The sequence below is a fragment of the Brachyhypopomus gauderio genome, chromosome 5, assembly GCF_052324685.1.
Source record: "Brachyhypopomus gauderio isolate BG-103 chromosome 5, BGAUD_0.2, whole genome shotgun sequence".
In the NCBI taxonomy this organism is placed as follows: Eukaryota; Metazoa; Chordata; class Actinopteri; order Gymnotiformes; family Hypopomidae; genus Brachyhypopomus; species Brachyhypopomus gauderio.
In genome coordinates, this window is record NC_135215.1 from 26,827,647 (window position 1) to 26,852,646 (window position 25,000).

The 25,000-nt window shown below is 45.5% G+C and overlaps 1 protein-coding gene across 2 annotated transcripts in view; it reads left to right on the plus strand.

Moving 5' to 3' along the window:
- LOC143514953 (ankyrin repeat and sterile alpha motif domain-containing protein 1B-like) overlaps nucleotides 1-25,000 on the plus strand; it is a 98,911-nt gene that overhangs the window by 41,769 nt on the left and 32,142 nt on the right. For both annotated transcript variants that reach the window (XM_077006781.1, XM_077006782.1), the window contains exons 8-10: nucleotides 1-100; nucleotides 4,025-4,141; nucleotides 17,293-17,446. The exon at nucleotides 1-100 is cut by the window's left edge and continues 82 nt beyond it. In XM_077006781.1, the coding sequence (XP_076862896.1) occupies nucleotides 1-100; nucleotides 4,025-4,141; nucleotides 17,293-17,446 (371 nt within the window). The remainder of the gene's footprint in view (nucleotides 101-4,024; nucleotides 4,142-17,292; nucleotides 17,447-25,000) is intronic.

The following is a 25,000-nucleotide window of genomic DNA, read 5'->3' on the forward strand; positions in this document are numbered from 1 at the left end:
CTGTCAAACCATCTCGTCACACTCACATTCCGTGGAGAGCATCAGCAGCGGACGCCTGTCTGACGAGGAGCGGGGTGGCACGCTCACCCGCGCCCCCAAGGTGGGCCATACGGAGCAGGGGCAGGAACAGGGGGTAGGGGCAAAGGGGAAGGGGTAGGAGCAGGGGAGGGGGGTAGGGGCAAGGCCAACGGCAGGGATGGGGTAGAGGTGGGGTAGGGGTAGGGGTAGAGGCAGGGGCAGGAACAGGGGGTAGGGGCAGGGGAGGGGGTAGGGGCAAGGCCAACGGCAGGGATGGGGTAGAGGTGGGGTAGGGGTAGGGGTAGAGGCAGGGGCAGGGGCAGGGGCTAGGGTAGAGGCAGTAGCTGGAACAGGGGCAGATTCTGGGCATAAGGTCTGTGTTGACTCAGTCAGCTGGTGTTTCAAAATGCCTGGAAAAGGAATTGCATCAGATAATACATTTATTTATACAGCAGCTATTAACCATTTAAAATGAATTTTAAAACATACAAAAATAAGACCACTGAGAACAAGATACATAAAATTTTGAACGACAAAGTAACATAGATAATGTGCCAGTAAAATTATAAGATATTAAGTTAAAGAAATGTTGGCTTCCTTTTATAAACAGTGAAAGAAGGAACCTGATAAATATTCATTGGTAGAATGTTTCAGATCTGTAATGCATGAGCTACGATGTATGTCCCGGAGCGGTACCCTAGAAACCACCCTCCCTATCAGGGAAGATCATGAGCTCCATCCCTGATGATACTACCGTCATCCATGGCTGGGGGCCTGAGACAGCAAATTGGCTGTGCTCTCAGGGACAGTGGGATGGCCCGTCAATTACAGACACCGGCCAATCACGGGTGTCTGTGAGCTCATGCAGCAGAAGGTGGAGGATGCTGCTATCCTTGAAATGTGTTACTCCAACCCCTGATGTTGTAGGAGCTGCAGCATTGAGAAGTTGCTGATTGGTTAAATGGCCTGGAGGAATCATGTCAGTCTTGACTTCCCTGATTGGCAGCTGTTATGTCACATGGGAGACTTACTAAATACAACTTAACATAGGGTAGGACATCAAGAAAAATAAACAAAATATGTATTTAAAAAGAAATTATTTGGAGCAGGGTGATTTACAAAGGTATGGGGTTGCAATACCATTCAGATTTTTCAAAAAATAGTATTTTATAGTTAATTCTAAAGGAAACAGAAGGTAGTTTTATTAATTATGTGGTTGTATTACAGTTTTTCTCCGTCGATTTGGATCATTTCTCACATCATGCTTTACATTGGCATCACAACTAGTGCATTTCTCAAAACAGTTAGTGCAAACAGCAAAACTCAATGAAATACCTGCAAAAGCAGATACTTCACTCAAAATTCTTTGTTTTTGCCCCAAAATCAAATATTTAGGTCAGTCAATTTGTCAGTGCCATCAGAATATCTAGTCTGTGTGTCATTGCCTATGAACAAGGCAGTCAAAATACTTAGTCATGTTGTCAGTGCAACTATAAGTCACAGTCAGTGTAGACTGTATGTTCTGATGGAAACTAGCCAAGCTTTTGATTTCAAGAACGCTGCACATTCTGTGGTATATCAAATACATGTTACACACATACAAACTTACATGGAACACAAAGTTACACATCACTGTATGTGGGAGACTGATAGCAAGAAATTGGACTAGTTTTTGTACAGCAATATTGTTTGACAGTATTGTTCGCACTGCAATTTGTTGACAAAAACAAATCTGACTGAAATTCAGTAAAGACAGACAACTGACTGGAAAAACTGCAAAATTAGAAACTTATTCTACACATTCAAAACAACCTGAGCACATACAGCCTCCTCTTGCTGTGTGAAAATGGAACCTCTGCTACCACTATGAGCTAGTCTTGATATCCTATATGGTATAAGAATGCAAAAATGCACAAAAAAATTGATAAATAATTGAATAACATGTCAGAAAGTATGTCAATGTGCAGTATTACAGCAGAGAGCACATTTCTGAATTACACACGTTTTCTCTATGAAATGTTTGAACGATTGAAGACACAGTTGTTCTTCCAATATTCGGCTGCACCCAGCAACCAGCTTCAGCCATTGTGAGACCATGACTTACATGTAAAACATGGTCCACAATTATTGCCCTTACTGTATTTCACTGTTTTGTCCCCTCAGCTTTACACCACTTACCTCTACACCACACAGTCTTATCCCTCTACACCACACAGTCTTACCCCTCTACACCACACAGTCTTACCCCTCTACACCACATAGTCTTACCCCTCTACACCACACAGTCTTACCCCTCTACACCACAGTCTTACCCCTCTACACCACATAGTCTTACTCCTCTACACCACACAGTCTTACCCCTCTACACCACAGTCTTACCCCTCTACACCACAGTCTTACCCCTCTACACCACACAGTCTTACCCCTCTACACCAGTCTTACCTCTCTACACCACACAGTCTTACCCCTCTACACCACAGTCTTACCCCTCTACACCACACAGTTTTACCCCTCTACACCACACAGTTTTACCCCTCTACACCACACAGTCTTACCCCTCTACACCACACAGTCTTACCCCTCTACACCACACAGTCTTACCCCTCTACACCACAGTCTTACCCCTCTACACCACACAGTTTTACCCCTCTACACCACACAGTCTTACTCCTCTACACCACAGTCTTACCCCTCTACACCACACAGTCTTACCCCTCTACACCACACAGTCTTACTTCTCCTATTGGCTGTTCACCCTATACATGGCCTTGTCTTTCCATTATGAGACTTTGTGATACTGCAGTGTTTAGCATCTACACATGTTTGCCAATTACAGTAAAGGTTCATGAGACGCACCTCTGACCTGTGGTTGAGACCATTGGTTGATCTAAGCCTTCACCAATTCCCTTTCTTACTGTAACTGAATGTTCACTTGCAAACAATTTAATCAAATTAGGATAAATTACCAAAATGTAACAAAAAAAAAACTAAATAAATAAATTTAAAATTATGCCTTAGAAATTATGACAACATGTTCAGCACTTTTGCATATAATGACCTAGGCGATGACCTAAAGACTAAATGTTTGGGAGGGTAAGACAATTGAACAGACAATCCATACAACACATTTTGATAAACATGACATAAGCAACTGATAATGTAAAAAACAACAGACAACTGTCCATGTCCATTTGCAATATGTACAAAAGCATTTGCAAAATGTTAAACACAAGGAGAAATGCAATTATGGTATGTGCACAAGTGACAAGGAGATGTGGAGACTGAATGAACTGTTTTGAGAATTTCAATTCTGATGTGAGAAATGAACCGAATCGACTGAGAAAAACTGTAAAAACATGTAGTACTTGTAGTATCGTTATGTGACCAGTAGAGGGCAGGCCTGAACTAACTGTAAGCCTAAGTGTTGAGTGTCCCTCTGTATGATCACAGAATACTTATTTTGAGTACAAAAGAACATGGGCTTGCTTTGGCTGGAGGCTCATGTGACAGTACAGGGCTGCAGAATCTTCCTGATCTGTATTTGTGTGGTAGCTCTGCTGGAGATAACTCAGCAAGATCAGCGCTGTTGAGCATTGTGATCACTGTGATCTTTAGGAACACCAAACTCAGCTTTTCCCTTTTGCTTGTGAAACTGGGACAAACGTGATTCAACACCTGACACGAATCAACACCAAAGGCCTATGTAAACCATTAAAACACCTTAATAAATGTCTCATGAGTTATGTATACAAGCATACATAGAAAGAAACAGATCAATCCTAGATCTAATCACATCTGATATGCCTAGTCAAGAGGGGTTTCAAACCACAATAGTTTCTGGTCTAATGTTTCACTAATATGTGTGTAGTGTGGTGGTGGAGTGTGTGTGTGTGTGTGTGTGTGTGTGTGTGTGTGTGTGTGTGTGTGTGTGTGTGTGTGTGTGTGTGTGTGTGTGTGTGTGTGTGTGTGTGTGTAACTATGCATTATTTCTCTTTCCCACCTGTAGCGGCCATCTCCTCCATTACCCCCATCGATGGAGGAGGAGGAGAAGGTCTGTGGTCCATCAGGCCTGTGGGAGGCGCTCACACCCTGCAATGGCTGTAGAAACCTGGGCTTCTCTCAGGTATACACACACACACACACACACACACACACACACACACACACACACACACACACATAGACCAATACACACACTTTCCAGCCACTCCAAAACTAAGGCCCTCACTTTCACATGCACCACAAAAGAACATACTCACTCGTGCACATGCTGACATGCTTAAATATTATAAAACAAAACACCAGTAAGGCCCCTCCCCCTTTCCCAGAATGCACAGAGGACCACCCCCTCTGCTCTTGCTCACACCCACCCCCAATTGCTGCATCTCCTCAGGAAGCTCACACGTGTTCTGCCAATCATGAAGTCTCTCACAGCGAGTGACACCCAGGTGACACAGAGAAAGCATGAACCTGGCAACCTAGCACAGCTAATTGTGAGTGAGTGAACAGTTCTGCTAAGAGCAGTCTGCACGGACTCGCCTTTCACTGCACAGACTCATGTTTCACTGCACAGACTCGCCTTTCACTGCACAGACTCGTGTTTCACTGCACAGACTCGTGTTTCACTGCACAGACTCGCCTTTCACTGCACAGACCCGCCTTTCACTGCACAGACTCACTTTTCACTGCACAGACTCGTGTTTCACTGCACAGATTCGTGTTTAACTGCACAGATTCACTTTTCACTGCAGAGCAACTTTTGGCACAGGACAGAGATGGACTTTTTTGTATGCAAAATGAATCCAGTTGTGTTTGGATTGTGAGAGTACTGTGCAGGTGGCAGACATTACTGTTGACAGGGTAGTCTGGAGCTGGAGCCAGGGCGCTGATCCACAGTGCTTCAGCAGCAGAGGCCCGGATCACTCCACAGGACACACACTGTGGACAATCAACTATTAGCCAGAGCAGGATGTGGTGCAGATGAAACAGCGCACGTATACACACACACACACACACACACACACACACACACACACACACACACACACACACACACACACAAACACACAGTCATACTCACACACGCATGCGCACACACACACACACACACGCACGCACACTCATGCATGCACACACACACAAACACACACACACACACACACACACACTCGTACATGCAGTCACAAAGAGCTGTTTGAGGAGAAATCCATTATTCAGTATTCATCTTGGAAATCAGCTTCCTCGAATACTCCCTGTCTTGAAATAGCACTGCATTGTTAATTCCATCTTTTGGGGGAGGGGTCTGGGGTAGGAGCTTGGGGGAGGGGTTTGGGGGAGGAGCTTGAGGAGGGTTTGGGGGAGGAGCTTAGGGGAGGAGTTTGGGGCTGTCCATGTGATGAAAGCTTGTGTGAAGGTCATCTTGTTCAGCTCGTTACAGTCTGTGCACTTGGTGAGGCACTGCAGGTGTGTAAGAGTCAAACAAACACACACACACACACACACGCACACTGGAGAGTCTACAGTGGGGAGTCACTCTTTGGTGTGACTGTCCATGTCCCCCCACCGTGTTACTTTATCCTGTGGTTCATGGTGGTTGTGAGCAGTGCATTGTGGATTACATGCTAGTCTTCTCAGTACATATGTAAACACATCCCGAAATGGCCGTTCTGTATGCCTGTTAGCGATTGAGTAAATCTTCTTGAACTTTTTAGTTCCATATGCTTCTATTTTAATTCTGCCTTCCTGGAGGCATTATTTTATCTGAGTGTGTTGCTATGGGAACTTGATGGTGGTAAGTCCTGGCCCTGTCTGGAAATGTTTCTTGGCTTGGAGTGGGGGGTACAGAGACAGCTTGAAGGGTACAGACAAAGAGTAGAGGGTATAGAGACAGAGTGGAGGGTACAGAGACAGAGTGAAGGGTACAGACAAGGAGTGGAGGGTACAGAGACAGAGTGGAGGGTACAGAGACAGAGTGGAGGGTACAGACACAGAGTGGAGGGTACAGAGACAGAGTGAAGGGTACAGAGACAGAGTGGAGGGTACAGAGACAGAGTGGAGGGTACGGAGACAGAGTGAAGGGTACAGAGACAGAGTGGAGGGTACGGAGACAGAGTGGAGGGTACAGAGACAGAGTGAAGGGTACAGAGACAGAGTGAAGGGTACAGAGACAGAGTGGAGGGTACAGAGACAGAGTGGAGGGTACAGAAACAGAGTAGAGGGTACGGAGACAGAGTGAAGGGTACAGAGACAGAGTGAAGGGTACAGAAACAGAGTAGAGGGTATGGAGACAGAGTGGAGGGTGCAGAGACAGAGTGAAGGGTACAGAGACAGAGTGAAGGGTGCAGAGACAGAGTGGAGGGTACAGAAACAGAGTGGAGGGTACAGAAACAGAGTGGAGGGTGCAGAGACAGAGTGGAGGGTACGGAGACAGAGTGGAGGGTGCAGAGACAGAGTGGAGGGTACAGAGACAGAGTGAAGGGTGCAGAGACAGAGTGGAGGGTACAGAAACAGAGTGGAGGGTACAGAAACAGAGTGGAGGGTACAGAGACAGAGTGGAGGGTACAGAGACAGAGTGAAGGGTACAGAGACAGAGTGGAGGGTACAGAGACAGAGTGGAGGGTACAGAGACCGAGTGGAGGGTATGGAGACAGTGGAGAGTACAGAGACAGAGTGAAGGGTACAGAGACAGAGTGAAGGGTACAGAGACAGAGTGAAGGGTACAGAGATACAGACGGAGATGGAGAGAAGTGGAACCAGGCTTGTGTATAGCATCAGTAGAATTGACTGCTCTTATCTGATAATGATACATAGATATAGAGTTGTTAACCAGTCTGTCCATAGTTAACAATGTGTGTGGGTGTGTGTGTGGGTGTGTGTGTATGTATACACGTTTAATTATTTATAGTTTAAAACAGCATCACCCTTGTCCCACGTTCATTATGGGGAAACACAGAGGAGGAATCCCCTTCCCTAAGACATTAATTGTAATGATGCTGCAGGTAGCGTATGAGAATCACACACAGATACATGTGACGACTCCTCTGCTGCCGTGGCAACAGAGGCCTATGGTGGCATGCAGGTCTGGGGAGGGGCCACACAGGGTGGGAGAGGTTCGCTATGGGCCGAGTTGCTCTTCATGTAATACCTCTGCACCTTCAACACACCCTTACTACTTCACTGCTGCAGGAAGAGGGAGCCATACACACACACACACACACACACACACACACACACACACACACACACACACACACACACACACACACACTAAGACACATACAAGGATTCAGAAGGGTTCTTATTGTTGCTAGGAGACAGCGAATTCATAAAGTGCAAGGCGTGGGATATCCACCTACTTTCCATTGACAAATCTCCATGCGAATGGGTGCGTCACACTGTGCTGCATTAGAGCAGAGAGAGAGGGAGGGGCCAAGGCTGGAGGAGGGGCATCTCCATACCAACGAGTACACTACACAAAGCACTACATCAGAGCAGAGACAGAGGGAGGGGCCAAGAATGGGGGAGGGGCATTGTTTGGTACTCTCCTACTTTTGTTCTTTCTTATTCATCTTGTCTTTCTTTCCTCTGTTTGTTTTGGTCTTCTGCTCCTTCACCTGTCCCTCTGTCACATGGACATCCACATCTCATCTTTCCTTTCATGTCTCTCTCTTTATAATGAAATGAGTCCTGAAGGCGGGTTTATAATGAGTGTGAAGTCCTGTCTGAGGGTTTGTCCTCTCTCACTCCTTTCCCCTCTCTCCCTCTCTCTCTCTGTCTCTCTTTCTCCCTCTCTCTCTCTCTCTCTCTCTCTCTCTCTCTCCTCCCTCTCTCTCTCTCTGTCTCTCTCATCTCCCTTTCAGTCTATTTTGCCCTTCTGCTGCATGTAGAGTGTATGATTCATGGTTCATGGTTATGGAAGTTCTACATTCTTTAGTGTTTCATTTGAAACCACTACTGTCTCAGTGGAAGTGCATGGAGTTATTCTCACAAACAGTTCCTAGTTGCTAAAACACCTTTACTGACATCTCCTCTCCTTTTCTCAAAACAGTAAACACAAACCCCAGAATTCAAGCCACACTCTCAAAACTCTCGACTCGACTTGCAAAATCAAACAATTGATTCAAAACTACCTTATCTGTACTAAAAAACAAACAGTTGTCAGATAACACACAAAGCCAGTCAATGCATAGACCGTACACAGCAGTCATTACACAACATAAGTAAATGCCATATACTGCACTCTGGATAGAGCAGGAGAAAAAAAAAGTTCTATTGGGCCGGGCCCATCGCACCTCTGGGCCAGGTCATCTCGCTTCTGGACTGGGTCATTGCGCCTCTGGGCTGGATCAGGCCACAGGACATTATTCACATTCACATGCAATCCTCTCTCTTGCTGAACATGGGGAAAGAATCCTTCAGCGTGCCCAATCAGCCTTGAACATATTCCAAACAGGATGCCCTGCCTGTTCACGACCTCTGGGCTCATGTCTGAGCCCCCGTAGACCACCCAGAAACATGCCGTTGGGTGTTACATGGCCCCAGGCTGCGTGTGAGTGGAGAACGCCTTCATTACATTGCCACCACACTGGCCAGGAACCTCTCCAACACTCCAGTCATCTTCTAACTCTTCCTTGTCCTCTTGAGCAGGTTGAACCTGGCTCCAACCACTAAATGTATGCTTACTCGCACATACTGGCCACTGATCTTTGACGCTTTATGAATTGTGCTGGAAGAGGACTGTTGCTTCATGTGCACCTGGTTGTGTTGGAGGACACCGCGAGTTCTGACCATGTCTATTGTCTTCAATACCTCATAGCTGTATTCCACGTAGTCTGATGGCATTGTTTTCAACTATGAAGGCATCTTGCTGTTGAGAGAACATAGGAGTCCTTCCAGTGCCTTCTGGTTGCCTACTGGAATATTTGCCAGAAGTAGTACATCATCCATCATCTTTCATGTACTGGAAAAATGTATTTTGGTCACATACTGCATATGACATACTGGTTTGGGGCCCACTCTGTGCATGAGTAGTGTGTAGTAGGCTATTTCCAACACAGCTATGGTCTATCAGAGTTGCTCAAATTTTGTTGAAATGTCTGTTCATGGATTTGGTCTTGCTCTTCCATATCATCATCCTCTTCCTCTTTGTACACCACCTCTGACACACACTCTTCCATATCATCATCCTCTTCCTCTTTGTACACCACCTCTGACACACACTCTTCCACCTTTTCCTCTCAGATTGTTTCCATCCATGTTTTTCTCTGCCCTCAATTCACCTGTGCTGCTTGTCCACTCTGACCCGTGCTGCTTGTCCTCTCTCTCCTGTGCTGCTTGTCCTCTCTCTCCTGTGCTGCTTGTCCTCTCTCACCTGTGCTGCTTGTCCTCTCTCACCTGTGCTGCTTGTCCTCTCTGACCTGTGCTGATTGTCCACTCTGACCTGTGCTGCTTGTCCACTCTGACCTGTGCTGCTTGTCCTCTCTCTCCTGTGCTGCTTGTCCTCTCTCTCCTGTGCTGCTTGTCCTCTCTCACCTGTGCTGCTTGTCCACTCTGACCTGTGCTGCTTGTCCTCTCTCTCCTGTGCTGCTTGTCCACTCTGACCTGTGCTGCTTGGGCTCTCTCTCCTGTGCTGCTTGTCCTCTCTCACCTGTGCTGATTGTCCACTCTGACCTGTGCTGCTTGTCCACTCTCACCTGTGCTGCTTGTCCTTTCTCTCCTGTGCTGCTTGTCCACTCTCACCTGTGCTGCTTGTCCTCTCTCACCTGTGCTGCTTGTCCACTCTGACCTTTGCTGCTTGTCCACTCTGACCTGTGCTGCTTGTCCTCTCTCACCTGTGCTGATTGTCCACTCTGACCTGTGCTGCTTGTCCACTTTCACCTGTGCTGCTTGTCCACTCTCACCTGTGCTGCTTTTCCACTCTCACCTGTGCTGCTTGTCCACTCTCACCTGTGCTGCTTTTCCACTCTCACCTGTGCTGATTATCCACTCTGACCTGTGCTGCTTGTCCACTCTCATCTGTGCTGCTTGTCCTCTCTCACCTGGCTGATGTTGGTTTCATTGTATAATTAGCAGTAACTGTGGACAGGATTGAGTCACTGTACAACCTATGACATCAGCACTGTAATTGGACTTAGCTTTTGACACCTGTGGTTACCATTATGGATAACAAGTGCATTGCTGTGCAAGATGTGCTGTAGTCAGAGAGAATGAGTTTTGGAAAAGGACTGAGGCCTGACAACTGTGTATAGCCACGTGAATATTTTTAAATATTTTGATTAATACATTCGTTTTGGCAGTTGATCATTTTGTTGTGAGAATGGGGTTTAGTATTTTAGGAGTTCAGTAATACTGTAATATCATGGTGATGATATTGCAGTGATTCCATCACTTAATGTTTGTGTATATGGGCTGACCTGTGTTCCACAGGATTTTCCCCCCTAGGGCCTTATGTTTTACCCCCAGGGTAGAGTGTTTTACCCCCAGGGGCTTAGGTTTTACTCCCAGGGGCTTGAGTTTGGCCCTTTAGGGCCTTATGTTTTGACTGCTCATGCTCACAGTGACATTTAGTAAAACATATTTTAATTAAATGTAATTGCAATTGCAGCTAATTTGATAAGAAAACAACCTTTCATGGACTAGGGCATAATTAAGTCCCAGAAATTCAGATTAAATATGTGCAATTATACATAAAACTAAACACTACTTGGGGCTAAATGATTAGTTAGTTATGAAAAGCTACTTTTAATATGTTTTGCTTAATTAGTAGTATGCCTTGTGAATTGCTGTGCTAGTTCTAATCAGGGCTATTCATCAAATGAGCACAGTCAAAAATCATGGAACTTTACTGTTTCATGGTAACAGTCTATACTTCAGTATTCTCACATATTCCAAACATTCACTAAATGTTTTGATCAAACCCAGATGTCCACGCAGACTAACAGACCCTAAGGTTGTGCTTGGACTTACTGAATACTGTTTATGACACGATCAAAGCTGTGAAGATGAATCACATAAGTGGACTCGGTCATGGCTGTGTGACTATGTTTCCAGCCGTCACCTGAAAGACCAGAGGAGTCATGGAATCTAGGGATCCTGAGAATGCCTGTGGAGATACAGTATGTGTGGTGAGCTCCTGTGGAAATAAGTCTCTGTGGAGATACAGTATGTGTGAGCTCCTGTGGAAATAAGTCTCTGTGGAGATTCGTCTCTGTGGAGATACGACTTTGTGGAGAGTCGCCTGTGTGGAGATGCTACAAATCTGTGGTCAGCTCATGTGTCAAAATGTTTTGAGGAGATACATCCCTATGGAGATACTTATCAGTGGAGATGTTCTCTGTGTAATCACTGCCCAACTGTTCTGTCCCATTAGTACATCTAACCTGTGTCTCAGAGTGTGCACTTCAAGATCTTCACTAAAATGTGTGACGGTTTCCTACTGAGTTTGTTGCCTCCTTGATGGGACAGAATATCACCTGTTTTATGACCTGCTTCATGTTGTTCTAGCTGTTTTAGTTTAGCCTGGGATTCCAGGAGTGAGTCATGTATGTTGAGTAAGATCCTGGGAGGTTCCTGTTTTATCTGGAATTAGGATTACGCTGCTACATGATTTACTCCCTATCTAGAACACGAGCCGTTTGAGTTGGATTCAGCATTAACTTGTGTTAATCTTGTTAAACCTGACATTTCTTACAGATGTTGGATTACAGGAATTCATGTGCTCACGGCTAATTGTTCATGATTAATGTATTTCATCATGGTGGATCTCTGTGTAATAAGAGAGTGTGTGTGTGTGTGTGTGTGGGGGGGGTATTTCTTTTTGGCTTGATTTTAGTTGCACAGTGTGTCATAGTGGCCTCATAGGCCTGATATTTACCGTGTGTGTGGGTGTGGGAGTGTGTGTATATGCATGTGTGTCTGTGAATGTTTGTGTGTACCTATGTGTTCATCTGCAATGGATAATTATCAGGGTATAATAAATGTGTGTGTTTTGTTCTGGCTGAGGCGGCAGGGAAGCTCGGGTATATGTCAGCTCACCCACCTCCACGGCAGGTGGGGACATATGATTATGCCGTTATTAGGAGGTTTACTGAGAAGCAGTTGTGACTTATCCAGGGACAACACTGAAACGGATGTGTTTCGTCTGCAGGAGTGACAGTGTAGGCCTGGACAGTGTGTCTCAATGCTTTGGCCTCATGCTGGACGAGCTGATGTCCTTGCGGATATCTGTAGAATGCTGGGTGCTTGGTTGCCTCATTTTCCCAGAATGTGTGGAGCCTTCTCCTTGGCTGTGTGGTTTGTGAAGTCAGTGCTGTTATCCTCGGTGTATGTAGTGAGTCGCTGTCAGCCAAACCTCTGCTTATTCTGGCAGGGCTGCTGGCTGGACATTGCATGGTCCTGATTGTCCTGCAGGTTTCACACAGCTAGATTCTACATTCACTAATAAGGTGTGTGATGTGAGTGTGTGTGTGTGTGTGTGATGTGAGTGTGTGTGTGTGTGTGTGTGTGTGTGTGTGTGTGTGTGTGTGTGTGTGTGTGATGGGGTTGAGACTCCTTCAGGTGAGATGGAGTCATGTGCTGTTAGTGAACTCTCTTGCCACTCCTACAGTTCACCTTAGTTTGCTGATGTAGTCGATCCATTCTCTGCCCACTCTGTGCCCTGTGGTCCTGTGTGAAGTGTGCAGTGTGTGTGAGTGCGGTGTGTGCATGTGTGCGGGAGTGTGAAGTGCGACAGTGTGCCGTGTTGCAATGCAGGAGTGTACAGTATGAGAGCGTGTAGTGTGGGAGTGTGCAGTCCACTCTATCACACTCATTTGGGGTCTAGAGGTCTCTTTTTCAAACCTGCTGAGTGAATGAGTATCTCCTTCTGTTTGGACCCAAACAGCTTTGAGACATAACTCTACTGTTTAACACATGACCCAAGGCCAAATGGTTAGATATGAATGATCAATGATCCCTTTATCTATTTCTTTAGCGTTTTATTCCTCTCTCTTTCCATCTTCTGTCTCTTCTTCTGTCTCATTGGCTGTTGGTCAGTCTGTTGTCCCTCTGTCTCAGGATGGGCGTGTGTTGGTGGACTCAGTGGGGTTTCTGTCCTTTGGTGCCTTCTGCCAAAATCAGACATGCAGCAGTGGTGAGAAAATCACAGGAAATAACAGAGCCTATTCAGAGCAGATATAGTATCTATTCATATTATATCAGAACCAGCTTGACAGAGGGAGGGAGGGAGAGAGAGAAAGAGGGAGGGAGAGAGAGGCAGAGAAAGGAAGAGGGCGGGAGAGAGGCAGAAAAAGAGAGAGAGCACTGCAAAGAGAATGAAGGCAGAATGAGGAGGGGAAAACAGGGGGAATAGAAAGAAGAGGTAAGGGGGCCTCGTGGCCACGGAGCGAGAGGAAAGTGTGGCGGGCGGAGGAAGAGAAGTTGGGAGAGCAGGGCAGAGTGATAACGGTGACGGTGAAGGTCACCAGGGCCCGGTCACATGCGCAAGGCAGCAGGAACGTGACGGCAGGTTTCCGCTAAGGGTTCAACCCCGCCACGCTGCTCCACCATCCCTAATTACTGAGTAGGACGGCCCGTGTTTGTTTGATGGCTTCCTTTTCGAGAGACACAAAGTTCCTCTTTGGCCCTATATCTGCCATCAGACAAGAGAGAGAGAGAGAGAGGGGGAGAGAGAGAGAGAGGGAGAGAGAGAGAGAGAGAGAGGGAGAGAGAGAGAGAGGGAGAGAGAGAGAGAGAGAGGGAGAGAGAGAGAGGGAGAGGGAGAGAGAGAGAGGGAGAGAAGGGGGAGGGAGAGGATTTGGAGTGAACAAAGCAAGGACGTTTAGTAGGAAGTCCGCAAAACTCTCAGCTCAGTGTTCAAACTGGAGGAGCTGACCTGAGATCACAGGTACAGGCTGGACTATTTATTCATCCATACTTGACTGTGCTCTCTCTCTCTCTCTGTCTCTGCTGCATGTGTGGGTGTATGAATTTGTGTGTGTGTGTGGGTGTGAGATTGTGTGTATGTGTCTTTGCATGTTTGCATTTTTCTATAAATAAACATGAAATAATTTGAGAAAACTCACTTTTTCCATAATGTTTCTAAAACCTTTGCCTGGAATTTTCCTTTTCTTAACTTTTTTCAACTTTCTGTCCCTTTTTCTTGCACTTTTCCTGTGTGTGCACGCACGTGTTGGTGCATATGAGATAATGCAGCATGAATCAGGAAACTCCTGATTCACAACCTCTCCAGTCACTTCCTGTGCTCGGCGCTGCACTATTCTCTATGCTTTGCCCAGAACAGTTAACACTGCGGCCATTCCGGCTCTAGACCTTAGTGTGTATTCTCTCTCTCCACTGGGCTTTGCCCAGAGCATTTAACACTGCGGCCATTCCGGCTCTAGACCTTAGTGTGTATTCTCTCTCTCCACTGATCTTTGCCCAGAGCATTTAACACTGTGGCCATTCCGGCTCTAGACCTTAGTGTGTATTCTCTCTCTCCACTGGGCTTTGCCCAGAGCATTTAACACTGTGGCCATTCCGGCTCTAGACCTTAGTGTGTATTCTCTCTCTCCACTGATCTTTGCCCAGAGCATTTAACACTGTGGCCATTCCGGCTCTAGACCTTAGTGTGTATTCTCTCTCTCCACTGGGCTTTGCCTCTTTCCTCATTTATACTGTTCTGTTGATTTCTTCAGCTCATTTCCCAGAAGCTTGTCAATTTGTTCTCGGTTCTCAGTTTCTCACTGTTCCAAAAAAGTGAGCGACATCACGAGCAATAGAGAGAAAGCATGTGAGCGATTAATGGAGCGATATGGAGGGGATGGTGAGGACGTGATGAGGCTCTGGGTTGGTGCTGGTTTCCCAGAAGGCCAGTAGAACAGGAAGTCTTGTTCGGAGCAACTCCTCTAATAGCGGGTGAGATTTTTAAACGAGCCTCCCGGGCTGCTGCGGCTTCAGAGAGACAGGATGCATGTCCAGGGGCCCAGGCCCTTAGCCCCCCCCCCCCCCCCCCCCCCGGCTAGGTCAAGACTTGTGGTGACGCTGGTGGCCTTTTAAACGAGCGGTGGGAAAAATGCATGCAGAATTAGATGGAGGGGGGGATTTGGGCTTTAATGAGGATGTAAAGTTCTCAGTGGTTTTTTGAAGAGGACGAGACAAGTTAGCATCTTAACAGGGGTATAGAACATAGACGCAAGGGAACAGTCTGCATCTAAGACCTGAATAAGACTGTTCCTGTTAATCAGTGTCCTGTTCCTTTCCTGTTAATCAGTTATCACCATCACTTGTCTCAACTGTCCTTTAAGCCAACAGGTAGGTGAGGATTGCATCTTCTGTTTTGTTACATTGTGCTGTGACACACTCTGTGTGTGGGTGTGTTGGGGTACATTTGAGGAAGTATGATTTTTATGGACAGTCTATATAAAATTAGTCTTCACAGTTGTCCTAGTCTCAGCCCCACCAGGAATAATGTGGTTCTGGTGAAGTTCTTCCGTACTTCAGGAACCATTTCAACATTGCTTTCACATTGTTACTAACATCTTGAAAATAGATTTTTATAAGAGAATACATTGGTAATTAGAACACATTTCAGTTTGACTCAAACATTTCTATGGTGTGAAATCTTGGTTAATTTGTGTTAAATGAGAACAATGTGATAAAAGGAGGAATGAAAATGGTTGTTTGTGACCTCTGGCACTCAACCTTTGAATGTTTTGACTCTGCTGTTTGTGATTACGGAAAAAGATAAACTTGCAAGGACACCCTCAAAAACACACACACACACACACACACACACACACACACACACACACACACACACACACACACACACACACACACATACAGAGAGAGAATGTGAGATAGAGACAAAAAGAACAGGAGAGAGAGAGAGGGGGAGAGAGGAAGTAAGGTCTTTTGATCAGCTAAGTTGGAAGGATGCAGCTGAAAGAAAGTCTGTTTGAAACTGTTTGAGGGCTTTCTTTGAAAACCAGGCGTGAGATTCAAGATTCTCTGTGAGATTTGGGTTGTGCTTACTAGAGGTAAATTACTGGAGGTAATTTGACATCTTATTGACAGTAAGCTAACTCAAAATGTTTATTCTAGTATTCATACTAAAGGGATATTCCTTTAGTATGCAGAATTTTAGATGACCAATAAATTAGGGAGTGTTGCATAAAATGTGGTCAGGTAAATTTTTAGTAAAAATCTTTTAGAGTAAAAGCTGTTTAAATTGAATTGAAATGAAATTTGTATGTCTTTGTAAAAATGGTGACACAATATAATGGTCTCTTCTTCATGGTCATCTATTTGTGGTGAGGGTTTGTGAGTGAGGGTTTGTGAGTGAGGGTTTGTGAGTGAGGGTTTGTGAATGAGAGTTTGTGGGTGAGGGTTTGTGGGTGAGGGTTTGTGGGTGAGGGTTTGTGTGTGAGGGTTTGTGGGTGAGGGTTTGTGAGTGAGGGTTTCTGGGTGGGGATTTGTGAGTGAGAGTTTGTGAATGAGAGTTTGTGGGTGAGGGTTTGTGGGTGAGGGTTTGTGGGTGAGGGTTTGAGAGTAAGGGTTTGAGAGTGAGGGTTTGTGGGTGAGTGTTTGTGGGTGAGGGTTTGTGAGTGAGTGTTTGTGGGTGAGGGTTTGAGAGTGAGGGTTTGAGAGTGAGGGTTTGTGGGTGAGATTCAAGATTCAAGATTCAAGATTCTTTATTTGTCACATGTATAAATTGTGGCGATACAAGATACACAGTGAAATGAATATGTCACTGTTCCTAGACTATGTGGCAGTAAAAAGATAATTACAATTTACAAATAAATATCTAAATAAATAAATATCTAGATGGTGAGGGTTTGTGGGTGAGAGTTTGTGGGTGAGGGTTTGTGGGTGAGGGTTTGTGGGTGAGGGTTTGTGAGTAAGGATTTGTGAGTAAGGATTTGTGAGTGAGGGTTTGTGGGTGAGAGTTTGTGGGTGAGGGTTTGAGAGTGAAGGTTTGTGAGTAAGGATTTGTGAGTGAGGGTTTGTGGGTGAGAGTTTGTGGGTGAGGGTTTGAGAGTGAGGGTTTGTGGGTGAGTTTGTGGGTGAGAGCTTGTGGGTGAGGGTTTGTGGGTGAGGGTTTGTGGGTGAGAGTTTTTGGGTGAGGGTTTGAGAGTGAGGGTTTGTGGGTAAGGGTTTGTGGGTGAGTTTGTGGGTGAGAACTTGTGGGTGGGGATTTGTGGGTGAGGGTTTGTGGGTGGGGATTTGTGGGTGAGGGTTTGTGAGTGAGGGTCTGAGAGTGAAGGTTTGTGGGTTTGTGCTCTGCTCTGTGTGCAGGACTCTAAGAGCTGTGGGGGGATCACCCAATCTCCCTCTCTGGAGGTCTTCTTACCACAGGACGAGGACAACCCCTATGAGTCAGTGGCCACGGCTGTCACACGCAAGCCCTGCTCACTGGACATCCATCTTCTCAGTGCCTGCCCACGCAATGGTCAGTTTTCATACATACACACACACACACACACACACACACACACACACACACACACACACACACACACACACACACACACACTTACACGCTGATCAAGAATCATTTAGTCTCTTGCTGTTTTTGCTCCACACCTCCACCTGTCCATTGCCAGTTGTCATGGCAAAGTCAGCCCCTCACATCCCAAACCCAAACCAATCTTCTCAGCCAATCATCATCACTGCGCTCACATCTGCACCACTGCCGTTGTGGTGCCGAGAGTTAGAGTTGTCGTGGAAACAGCCCAGTGAGTCACCTGCAGGTTACCATGGTAACGAGCTGCATAGAGGCTGCAGATGGGTCCGTGTGTTACACCTGCTGTGATGGGAGTGTTTGTTCAGACCCCACCATCTCCCTGTGTACAGAGCACTGTCTGGAACCATGGGACAACACCAACCACACCTGTGTGTGTGTGTGTGTGTGTGTGTGTGTGTGTGTGTGTGTGTGTGTGTGTGTGTGTGTGTGTGTGTGTGTGTGTGTGTGTGTGTGTGTGTGTAGGTGTGTGTGTGTGTGTGTGTGTGTGTGTGTGTGTGTGTGTGTGTGTGTGTGTGTGTGTGTGTGTGTGTGCTTCTCCTCTCTCTCCTGTGGTGAGTATGTGTGTGTGTGTGTGTTTGTGTGTGTGTGTGTGCGCTTCTCCTCTCTCTCCTGTGGTGAGTATGTGTGTGTGTGTGTGTGTGTGTGTGTGTGTGTGTGTGTGTGTGTGTGTGTGTATCTATGTGTACCTTAATACAGGAGTATAGCAGACTCTACTTTGGGTCTCTATTTTCCTCCCATAATATCATAGCTTGCAGGGCCTATTCTAGATCTGCCTGTGTGTGTGTGTATGTGTGTGTATGTATGTGTTTGTGTGTGTGTGTGTGTGTATGTGTGTGTGTTGCATCATTCTCCTGTAAGAAGAGTCCTGTGTGTGTGTGTGTGTGTGTGTGTGTGTGTGTGTGTGTGTGTGTGTGTGTGTGTGCGTCTGCACCCTACAACAGGATTATAGGAGACTCTATTTTGAGCCTATATTTTCCTCCAAGGCCATAAAACCATAGCTTGCAGGATCTATTCTTGACCTCTCTTTCTCTCTCTCCCTCTTTCTTACTGTCTTTCTGTGTGCTTCTCCTCTCTCTCCTGTGATGAGTGTGTGTGTGTGTGTGTGTGTCTGTGTGTGTGTGTGTGTGTGTGTTAGCCCATAGTGTGTAGCTACAGACATTTGCAGCTCTCTGCACACTCGGGTCCAGAGTAACTTGTCCAGGGTAGCTCTGCAATTTTATTCTTACACATCATATTCCAAATATATAGAATTATATTTCCGAAAATTATCACATTGTCAGTGGTTTATCACTGCAGAAAATCAGTGTGCTTCATCCCAGAGGTTAGCCTATTAGGAGTGCATGTGGATATAATTAGCCTTAATCTGGTTTTGATCTGAGATCTAAGGATTATAGTGAAATTTAATTGGGTAACCTCACGGAACACAGTGCAGCTTCCTTGAGATTTCATATTGTATTGAAATATTATGTCATATTACAAAGTCCTAGTCTAGATTGCTGAATTCGTTGGATAATTTCTGTTGCATCTGTAGTATAGCACTCCACTTATGCAGGTTGGACAACTGCCGGACGATACTGGTCGTTGCGAGTACTCCATCATCCTCAGAAACACCAGGACCAGATCAGCCAGAGCTTGTTATTCGTGCTCTGGTGCAAGACGCTGTGTAAACTGCTACTGTTATAGACCAGTCTCTCTGTTATAGACTTGATGTTGCTCTGTTATAAAGCACCCTCTCTCTGTTATAGACCTTCCTCTCTGTTTAAGAACACGTTTCTCTGTTATCGACCACTGCCTCACTGTTATAGACCACCCTCTGTTACAGACCACCTTCTCTCTGTTATTATCTCGCCGTCTGTGTTACTGTAACAATTCAGAACAGTGGGAGTGACGCAAATGCAGATATCAGAATATTAAGAGGGGAGCGACAACACACAAGACTGAAACATAGAATACAAATAGGAATTACACTATACAACGAAAGGCTAATACCACAGAACGAAATAACGAGACAACCAAGCAAAGCTAACACACATAGTAACATTACTAAGGTACATGAACATTACGCAAGCTACATGAACGGAACGGGGAGAACCATAACGACGAAGGGGACTGGGAGTAACAAAACCTGACAGCTGACGAGAGATACAGCTAAACACAACGAAGGGGGAACTACAACAGAACACGACGAGGTAAACATAAAGAGGCTACGCAAACTAGAATACACGAGCGACAGGGAAACCAACAACAGTAATATTGACAGTCAATAAGACAGACAACACGCAGCGGATCTGAAGGGCAACAAGAGAACCTACACTAACCAGATAACATAGTGCAAACACTTAGAAACAAGAATCAGGAGAACCTATGAACAAGGAACACGAAAGAGTACGTACAGACGTACTTACGTACAGACAATGACCGACACGGAGTGTAGCACGGAAGGGTTTAAATACACAGACAATATGACGCAGGTGGGAATAATGAGGATAGGGGCGTGGCAGACAGAGGGAGAAACCATGGGAACGGGGAAGCTAGGCGGGACCAGGGAGGAGGGAGGGGCTGGACGTGACAGTTACAGACATCCGTCTCTCCATTATAGACCACTTTCTCTCTGTTATAGACTCAAAATCAGGAGGCAGGTGCGCCGTGTGTCCCGTCTGCAGGGATGAGGTCTGTTTCTGTAGAATGGCTGGAAGCTGTCTCGGCAGGACCAGAGAGATATCATAAGCTCATTATTTGGATTGCACATGGTGGCAGAGGGCTGATTCATTATAGTTATTTAGTAAAGGCCTCTGGGTCTGCTCCTCTGTGAGACTTGCATTAGCTGTTATGGTGACGGTTTTCTGTTGAGTCGAATCGTTTTGGGTTTTGGCCGATTTTATTCAGACTGAAAGTGCGATGTCTTCAGGGACAGTGGGTAGCAGACAGGCGGTGCAAATCCCCAGCTCTGTGACACATCCGACCCTTTATGACGGGAAACATAGAGCCGGCATGCGGCGGGTGGGGTAATTGGGCGGGTGATGTGAGGGGCCTTGTGGGTCGGGGGCAGCTGCTGTAGTGGCTCTGATCCAGATGGAGCGCCTTCTCCCTGCACTGTCCATTCCCTGCTCAGGTTGAGTGAAAGTTGAACGTAAGGATCTGTGCTGTGTATCCTCAGACTGGGTGCTTCATCCATGTCTGTACATCCTGCCTGGTGCTTCATGCAGGCCAGTCAACCCACTCATCTTCAGAACCGCCCGTGAAGCATCCACACTATGTATGCCTCAAGTACTAAGTAAGCTAACTATCAGGCTGGGGCCACCAGGGTCGTAACATAGCTTACATAAAATGGGTGTGTGGCCTCTGTTATATGTGTGTAACACTCATTGGCAAAAAAAAAAATGGGCCAGAACGTACTGTAAATTAAATGTAATGTTCCCAACACCAAATCATTGGTGTCAACTTTAAAACATTGGGAGCTCAGCACTGCCTCCATTAAGTTGTCAGCTACAGTACATTCCTGGGGGAGATGAAAACAGTTGAATTTCAGTTATGTGTTCTTTTTGTACCATTTAAAACTTTAAAGCTTTAATATTATTCATACTTCGGGTCTGGCCCCTTTTAGGAGCACTGACTCACCAAGCTGTGCTGCTCTCCAACCTTCAGTCTTCTTTGTCCAGCACAGTTCCTCCTCGGTAATGGTCAGCCAGTACAGCGTGCGGTTTGGGACATGTGTGTAATACGCAGTGGCCATATATGATGATGGGAACTTTAGGAGCTGAGGATCGACAGGACAGCAGACAGACATCCAGAAACCATTGTGAAGCATATGAAATATCTTTGCTGGTCAGCACCTCCTGATGGCACCAGTGTGAAGTGTCAGTCTGTCCCTTACCCCTTACCCACACTGGGTCTGAGGACGCTGACAGAGACATCCGCCCTCTGCTGAGGTCTCCTGAGGTCAGAGGTCAGCAGGAGGGCCAGACTTACATACGCAAGTGCATCTAGATCGGCCCTCACACACATTAAAACACAAATATGCATGTACCTACACCTCGGACCCCCTTGAAGAAGACAAATGACTTAATGTGTAGAAACAAACACTTTCACCACCTGCTTGGTGTAAAACATGCCTCCAGCAGACAGCTACAGGGAGACGGAACGTGAGAGGAGTCTCACGGCACCCTACAAAGCTGAAGTTTTGTTTCACTTATTAACATAGTGCAGAACCTGATGAATATTCCAATGTCCTTTGCAAGCAGGGGAGCTCCTCAGTATTCATGATGCTGTTACATTACCACAGAATGAAGGAAAGGAGTACTTGTGAATGTGTGTGTGATTGTGTGTGCTTGTGTGTGTGTGTGTGTGTGTGTGTGTGTGTGTGTGTGTGTAGGTGTGTGTGTGTGTGTGTGTGTGTGTGTGTAGGTGTGTGTGTGTGTGTGTATGTGTGTGTGTGTAGGTGTGTGTGTGTGTTTGTGTGTGTGTGTGTGTTTGTGTAGGTGTGTGTGTGTGTGTTTGTGTGTGTGTAGGTGTGTGTGTGTTTGTGTAGGTGTGTGTGTGTGTAGGTGTGTGTGTGTGCGACTGTTTGTGTGTGTGTGTGTGTGTGCGACTGTTTGTGTATTGGTGTGGTTGTATTTATGTGTGTGTGTATGCTTGTGTGTGTGTGTGTGTGTGTGTGTGTGTGTAGGTGTGTGTGTGTGTGTGTGTGAGTGAGTGTATGTGTGTGTGGGTGTGTGTGTGTTTGTGCGACTGTGATTGTGTATCGGTGTGGTTGTAAGTATTTATGTGTGTGTGTATGTTCACACGTGCACATTTTAAAATCATACTAGACATACGTGTATAGCTAACACAGACCCCATAAATATTCTTGTTGGCATCACACACATCTCTGTGTGTCAGACCCCATATGTCCTACATTCGATGTGAGTGATTAGCCAGCCCTCCACAGGGTTCATGTTAGCCAATCAGAGTAAGTCTGGAGAGTGATGTCAGTGTTCTTACCTTCTGCAGCTCCTCCCCTCAGGAGCACCTCCTAAAACACTCCTTATTCCGACTGTCTGACTGTACCTGTGCTGGTTCTGCTGTTGGCTTGGAAGATGTCAGGTGTATGAATGGAGTTACCCTCTATGAGCACTACCATTTAGTGTTGGAAATACCCGTCTGGCATGCGTCCTGCGTTATATTCAGTACAGTGGATAAGCTAGTACAGTGTTTAATGGTGGGGTAAAGGAAAGCAGACGACCTTCTGATCTTTTCTCCATCCCGTTATTTCACTCTGTCTGAAGTGTCATCTATTCACAATAAAATACTTGCTTGGCTGAATTAGAGGTGTGTGTGTGTGTGTGTGTGTGTGTGTGTTTGCTGGATCAGTTTCTCTTTGTCTCTTTTCATCTCACTCTGTTCCCCTGTTTCTGCCCCACCTACCCTTCTACCCTGGTCTCAGGGTAAGTGATCTTCCTACGGGGAAATCACTGCGTAAACGGAAACGCCACTAGGTTCTACAGAGTGCCCACTACTTGTGTGTTTCTGGGTGTGTCTATGTGTGTGTGGGTGTGGGTGTGTGTGTCTGTGTGTGTCTGTATATGTCTGGCTGTGTGTCTGAATTTTGATCAGGCACATCTGATACTCACACTGCTATTTGGCTATGTAACCCAAACACATTTGTCTTAGAGCACACACACACACACACACACACACACTAACATATATATATATATATATATATATATATATATATATATATATATATATATATATATATATATATATATATTAGGGGTGGGACGCGATTAAAAAAATTAATCGAATTAATCGGAAGCTTTGTAATTAATTAATCGAAATTAATCGCATTTTAATCGCATTTCAGTATTTAACATGAGAAATATTAATTTAAGTTTGAATGATGAATGAATCAATGAACATAATTTCATTCAATAATTTGCTCAGGATATTGGAAGAATTGAAGTAAATCAGAAGATGTTTTTTAATAGCATTTTAGCAATTTCTTTAATTTCTCAGGCTTCTGCCACAGGCATCTCCATAGTGCCTAGAAGTGGTCTTCTGCATGCTCAAAGCAAATGACTGGATCTTCATCATCTATAGATTCATCATCTATATGAGCTGTCACACCAAGATAATTCTTGTTGCTAACAGAGGTCCAGTGATCCCCAGTCAGAGCCACATTTGTGGCGCTCTTCACAATAACCTGTTTTACTTCTTTCCTCATCATACAGCTGCTGGATTTTCTTCGACATTGTCTTTCTGGGGTGAGTTTCCCAAAACGTTCTTAGCGCCAAGTACTTCGTTACCTCATTCTTACGTACGAGGTTAAGAAGTACTTGGCGCTAAGAACGTTTTGGGAAACTCACCCCTGGACGGTAGTTCGTAACTTGCATCAGTTGACGCAATGTGCAGCGCTTCTTGTAAGTCTTTATCTTCGACCACTGAGAGCGGACAACACAAATAATGTGACGCGTCATGTATAAACGCGTGCGGAGTCGCGCGCTACGGCCACTCGCGAAAGTTTAATCCAGTCTTAATGGTCCAATGAAGGTAATTTAAAAACCAGGACATTTCCTCACAGGATGTGAATCGGACACTGTGCGATTTTTGGCCCATTTTCAGCCGATTTTTCACTCGTTTCGGCTCAATCGCGTGTCGTGCATCGTATAGTTTACACAGGTATACGAGGAGCGATTCACAACTCCCGATCAGAAATCGGCGTCGCAAGAATATCAAACATGTTTGAAATTCAAATCGCTCCTCGTGAGAGTATCGCACTGTTGAAGCAGCTCCACGAGCCGACTCTCCCTGCGATTTAGTCGTACAGTTTGAGCTGGAGCTGAGTACACGATTTAAAATATCGCACAGTGTACGCCCAGCTTTAGCCGCAACATGTTTTGCGTTGAGGTGGTAACGAAGAGTGGAAGTGCTCCTGTGATAAGCGAACTCCTTCCTACATAAAGTGTAAATAACACTATTTTTGTTTGTAGCCTACTTCCATCTGGAAGTTTATATTTAAATTTCCCATCCACCAGCGTAGCCTCTTCAGTCATATCCATCATGATCTTATTGTGCGTCCATATAATCTGTATGTCTGGAACTCGTGCACTGAGAAACATTCCACGGTGCAAAAGTGTCTCGCCCGTTAAATGCGTTAAAATGCGTTAATTTTTTTAGTGCGTTAATTTTCCTGTAATTAATTAATCGAAATTAACGCGTTAAAGTCCCACCACTAATATATATATATATATATATATATATATATATATATATATATATATATATATATATATATATATATACTGCTCACATGCTAACACTTATGAGTAGTGTGAATATGAATTATTGAGGAGGACATCCATCTGTGTGTGTGTAACACTAATATAACACTGATATATCACACCTGGGCACTGGCCCACCCAGCAGGGCCACCAGTTCACGCCCAGCTTCCACATTTCATGTCTTTGATCATAATCCCCCCTCTTTTTTTTTTCTGTC